Raw genomic sequence first — 6,000 nt, 5'->3', positions numbered from 1 at the left:
AAATGAAATAAGATTGTACGAAGTTGGGAAGTAAAGTAAACAATCAAAAATAAGTTTTTTGATAAATACTAGCCGCATAGCGCAGCTTCACACGCTGCGAATCCTAATTTAGTGAATTACTAAAGAAACATAGTGAAAGAATAGTTAAAAATTAACTAAAGGTGCACCATGTTTTGCATGAAATGTTTTGAACAATTGATTTTACTGATAGTGATACTGTTATAATAATTTTTTTAGATTTCAAAAAACAAATTGAACTCAACTTATGAATTCCTCTTGGAAAATTGAAAGAAAAAGTCCCATTCTTAATAATTTAACAAGACAAAGAACACCAAGTCCTGGACGAAACCCATCTAAAACCTTTTTGAAGAATTCATTCAATGAGCATGACAAACATTCTCATGATAGACCATATCTTAGTGGATCAACAATTATGAGTAATAAACCTGGCCCACCACCTACTCTAAAGAAGCCAGAGATTCCAAGAAAACCTCCAGAAGTTGCCAAGAAACCAATTATTGCCAGCAAGCCTTCAGCTAATGGAAATGCTTTTCGAGAAAATCTTAACAAAAAACTTTCTATACCTCTTCCTGGTAAATATCTTCAAGAAAAACCAACCAATGTTCCAAATAAAATCTCAAATGTTAATGTCAGTGCTATAAAGAAAGACCTTGAGAATGTTTTTGCTTCAAACCTTCTACACGATAACCCAAAATCAGACCGCACGGTTAGCTTAACAGAAGTAAGTACATTACATACCGAGGACAAATCAAATAAACACAACATTAATGATACACTTGACATGATGACAGATGAAGGATTCGACACAACAGGTGATGATAATTTATTAGATAACATTGGTATGCACGGTGATATTGAGTTGTCCTCAGATGAAGACGATGATGAGTTGTTTGCTAATTTTTCAATACCACCTCCACCACCACCTGCTGTTGATTTTAGTGACAGTGAATGGGATGAAAGTGTACAAGACAAGGTATAAATTCTAAAATTTATAGATACTTCTCATTCTTAATAGGGAGATTGGTACTTAAATCTCAGACATATGTATACTAAAAGAGTTTTACAGAATTTTTTGCATACCACCAACCCATTTTTAGAGAAGAGATATTTTAGTGCCCAAAATATTCTGCTTTTCTTATGTTATGACAAGTTTTGTCTTCTCAGGATCATTTTCTCAAAAGGGGTGATTTCTTGATCAACATAATTCATTTTTTACACGTATAGATACTCTACGACAATGCTACTTTATGAATTGATATAATTTGTTCTTATAAAAAACATGTAACTTAGTGTAACCTTGATTAGGAGTAATACTTTCCAAAGTAACTTTTCAATAGCTACTTGTTTTTTAAAGTTTGACTAACTTTATATACAAAACTTTGCACCTAATCAAAAACTTCTTGACTATTTTGCAATCACTTGATGGGAGACCTTTTATCTGAGACAAGTCTAAAGTATTTTAATTTTGTTTTCAGGTTAGAACAGACATCCAAATACCAGGTACAAAATTTTTTTTTTTTTGTTTATTTTTAACATTGGTCAGAATGCAGCAAAAACAGTTGCAAAATGTTTTGGATAAAATTTCCTAACATGCTAAGTATGATGGATAGGATATAAAGGTCTAGGTAATTACTATTATATATTGTGCTATTAATACACACCAATTATACCAGGTGACCCACAAAATAGTTTGGATGTTTGTCGACGTCTACTCTTGAGGCCGAGAAAATGTTCCAAAATGCTTGGAGTTTTAATATTTGGAAAGTAGATACCCTAACTTAATTTTTGAGCTATTACTTTATGAATTAGAATCACTAGCTCCAAACTTGTGAGCTTTTGAAGGCAAAATTCAATGTACTGTATTTGAATTAAAGAAATATAATTTTTAAAGATGATAATTACCCTATTATCTACTTGCTTATCATTTTATATCTATTTCAACAGATAATGTTTCAATTACATCAGAAGAGAGTTTATCATGTACTTTTGAGATGTTTGTACCACCACCTCCACCAGCAGATTTGATGCATGATACTGACGAAAATGTCACTGAAGAAAATGCCAGCGATATCGGTGACTTTGATGACATTGAAGTACCTGATTTTGGAGATTCGAGTAACGAGGACAATAGTGTAGATTTTGGTACCATTGAAAGAAAACCTATTGCAAAGGACTTGCCACTAAATGCTAAATATGATCTCCCTAAGCCAGTTACGAGCCCAATTACTAGCCCTTTTACCACCAATAAAACAATTGGGCTTGTATCCAGTACCAGAGATGGAATTCCAAATGTTGGAAGTTCGGTTCAAAAAGATATTAATGAGAAAAAGCCTAAATTAGGAATGAAGATTCCAATAGCAAATCCAGAAGATTCTGATTCAGACAATTATGGAAAATCACAAGATGAACCTATTACCGGTCGAAACAAAGAGTTGGCCAGTCCAGTAACTGTAAAGCCGTTAACATTACCAGTGATTAAACCAGATATTAAACAGAATCTCTTAGTTGGAGAATTAAAAGGAAAACTGAATTTGGAGCACCATAAAGCAGATCCAAATAGAGATTCGCCTGTTAACAGTTTTAGTAGAAATATCGATAACAGTCCAAATATTCCTCGAAAAGATTTCTTTGTTGCTCCAAAACAAAAGCTTGAAACTGAAAACAAACCCAAAATCTTGTTTAATCAGATTGGGAATGAACTAAAAAGCAAAAATGACAGTGTTTTGAAAGAAATGGGTCAAGTTAACTTAAAACCTGTGAAGAAAGCTAGTATCACAACTAATGAACTTGACGAAAGTTTTCAAAACAAATTTGACAGTTCAAGCACACAATTTAGTATTGGAAACATTGGTAAAATATCCAGTAAACCACCAATAGAGGTTGATTCAGGACATTGTACAGCAAGATCTGTAGAGATCTCAGATTCTGAGAAAAACGCTGGTGGTTCTTTACCGAATTCAAGTTCAATGAGTAGGAAAGTTTTAAAGAAAACAATCAGTAAGACCTGGTCATCATACAGTAGTGGTATTGACGACACTGAACCAGTTTCTGAGGATGATGATGATGAAACAGAAGCATTTGGTGAAGAAAGTGAAATTCAAAAACCCAAAGTCAATTTACGTGATTTGTTGAAAAAGATGAAATCATTTGAATCTGATACTGATGATGAAACATTTGATTTCAAATCTGGTGCTGGAAGTCAAAATGATACTGTCATAAGGTATTGGATTATTACTTTGCCATTTTCCACTGTTTTCACTAAGATAATAAGAATTGGATGATCTTGAGTTTGGAAACGCTTACTATGTACTAACAATGTTTTCGAAACTTTATGACTGAGGCCTTTGAAGGTTTTAGTTCATAAGTTTTCCAGTTTCATATCAGATACATGTCTTATAATCGGTGTCTGCTGTTTGTTGTTATATTGTGTTCAATTTCGTGCTGAATATTAACAAAAAATTGTTTTTCTTTTCCTCTTTCTGGCAAATCTTGCTCCACATTCGTGCAACCCAATATGAAAAAGCCTGTAAATTAAAATTGATGAGTAAGCAAATGATATCACTTTTATTTAAAAACGAAACCTTTAAACATTGTTCACTTTCTTTTAATCTTAGGAATGGTGCCAATACTGATTTCGATGATGATGACAGTGTTCATCTTACAGATTCTGATGTATGTATTTATTTTATTTTGTCATTTAAAACTACAGTATAACTATAGTAAGAGTCAATGACCCTTAGTGATTTACTATTTGTCCTGTTCAGAGGCAATATCCCAAAATATTTTTATTCATCCGTATTTTCAAAGGAAAATATTCTTTTGTATTTAGAGAGAAAATTAAGTTCAATTCACTTGAAGGAACGTGGGTTTTTATTATGATTTACACGTTTTCTGTTTATAAGAAGCTTAACTTAGCTTAAAGCCTGGATATTCCTTATTTTTCAAAAGAATTGAAAATTTGAGAAACATGCACTGTAAATGCAATTTCACCGATCTTTTGCTACACTGTAAGAGTGTCATTTTTTTGGTAAACTCACCCCCCCCTTCGGTGTGATTACTTTTAATTTTTAACAATTTTTCAGGTTGAAACCCATTTGAACGACTTGGAAGTGTCACAATGGTCATGTTCAGATGTTATCGAATGGTTAAACTTGATTGGTTTGTCTCATCTTAAAGATATATTTCTTAGTGAGTCTTCAGCATTGATTTTAAAGTCCCAAAGAGGGTAGATACGAAACTACAGGATTGGAAATGTAGCCACTTATTTCTCATCGAAAACACGTGACCCGTGTGCTTTTCACACTCAATTTTTTAATGCCATCGAAGCCTTGTGTTTTTATTTAATTTGTTGAACTTTGCAAAGGCAAAGGAATTCATTCGAAGGATACCTCAGTAAATTATAAGGACAATTATACAACTTTATTTCCAGCCATATTTCATCTTTAACAAACTCTAGTCCTTTATCATAATTTGCACTGATGTTCTCATCGTTATAATAAAATTGAATTCGCCTATCTACAAATGTTGTGGGTTTTTATACACTCTCATAATTTCCCTAGGCAATACGCAAATAGTAATTAGTAATAAAATGACGTAGTAATATGTTCTATAAATTCTCTAGGTAATATAGTCGTTTGCTAGTAAACAAATTTCTATAAAATGAAATTCTCAAAGGGAACGCGATAACACTCCCATCCTTGAGAGTTTAACTCTCAAAAAGTTCAAGTTTTGATAATTTTACGACCGGTCTCGTAAATGTTCCATTATTTGTTCCAACAATAACCTTTCGAACTCGACCATCACGACTTGCATAAACATCCAGGACTCTACCAAGAGGCCACATACCACGCTCGTTTCGTTTGTCAAGCACAAGTACCATTTCACCTACTTTGATACTTTCATTGTCGTTCAACCATTTCGATCGTTTCGTTAGGGAAGGTAGATACTCCTTCTGCCATCTATTCCAAAATTGTGTAGACAATTCTTGTGTTTGCCTCCAACGTTTACGAAGACTGGTTTTCAGATTTTCAGTAGCCACAGGGACGGAGGTGTCCGCACGACCAACAAGAAAATGATTCGGAGTGAGTGCTTCTAGATCATGGATGTCATCACTGTTAGCTGTTAATGGTCTTCCATTTATTAGTGCCTCTACTTGGGTAAACGCTGTCATCAAAGTAAAATCATTGATAGATTGTTCCGAGAAGATAATTTGTAGTGTGGTCTTTACGCTTCTGATCATCCTTTCCCAAACTCCCCCCATATGGGGAGCTTCTGGTGGATTAAACTTCCATTCGAACTTCTTCTTGGTGGCGTAGTCGATTACTTTATCTCGGTCAATGTTCATCCATTCTTCACCTAGTACTCTATCAGCTCCTTTGAAGTTTGTGCCACAATCTGACCGTACAATCTTTGGGCAACCTCTGCGATTGACGAATCTTTCGAAGACATTGAGGAAGTCATCGGTTTCGAGTGACGGTGCTACTTCGAGGTGGACAGCTCTTGTAGTCAAACATGTGAAAATGCAAACTGCACCCCCATCTTTTCGCTCTACTTCTCAAGATTTTGACAGTGATAGGGCCAAAATAATCTACCCCAGTGTTTGAAAAGGGTGTCGTTTTCTCTAATCTATCAGCTGGTAAATCACTCATCTTGGTGGAATATGGTTTTGCTTTAACATTTTGACATTTGACACACCTTTTGATTACGTTCCATATCATTCTCCGACCTTTGCAAATCCAGTAGTTTTGTCTTATAATTGATAACAGCTGCTCTTTACCAACATGATAGTGAGTGTTATGCAAGTGTTGCACAAATAATTTAACGGCATGGTGATTATTTGGTAGAATTGCTTGATGTTTAGAAGCGAAAGGTAATTTCCCAAACTTTAGTCTTCCACCAACTCTCAATACTCCCTTTTTATCCAAAAATGGGTCTAAATTTCTGAGATTAGAATTACTTGAAATCCTTTGATTTGATTTC

At 34.2% G+C, this 6,000-nt stretch overlaps 1 protein-coding gene across 1 annotated transcript in view; it reads left to right on the top strand.

The window, feature by feature from the left end:
• The first annotated feature begins 235 nt into the window (after positions 1–235).
• LOC136817683 (putative leucine-rich repeat-containing protein DDB_G0290503) overlaps positions 236–6,000 on the top strand; it is an 82,303-nt gene continuing 76,538 nt past the window's right edge. The window contains exons 1-5 of the mRNA XM_067074001.1: positions 236–994; positions 1,497–1,521; positions 1,966–3,241; positions 3,636–3,693; positions 4,104–4,209. Of these exons, the coding sequence (XP_066930102.1) occupies positions 266–994; positions 1,497–1,521; positions 1,966–3,241; positions 3,636–3,693; positions 4,104–4,209 (2,194 nt within the window). The 5' untranslated portion in view covers positions 236–265. The remainder of the gene's footprint in view (positions 995–1,496; positions 1,522–1,965; positions 3,242–3,635; positions 3,694–4,103; positions 4,210–6,000) is intronic.

Source organism: Clytia hemisphaerica, unplaced genomic scaffold (assembly GCF_902728285.1).
Source record: "Clytia hemisphaerica strain Z4C2 unplaced genomic scaffold, Clytia hemisphaerica genome assembly, whole genome shotgun sequence".
NCBI classification, from domain to species: Eukaryota; Metazoa; Cnidaria; class Hydrozoa; order Leptothecata; family Clytiidae; genus Clytia; species Clytia hemisphaerica.
This window is presented reverse-complemented; position numbering and strand designations above follow the sequence as displayed.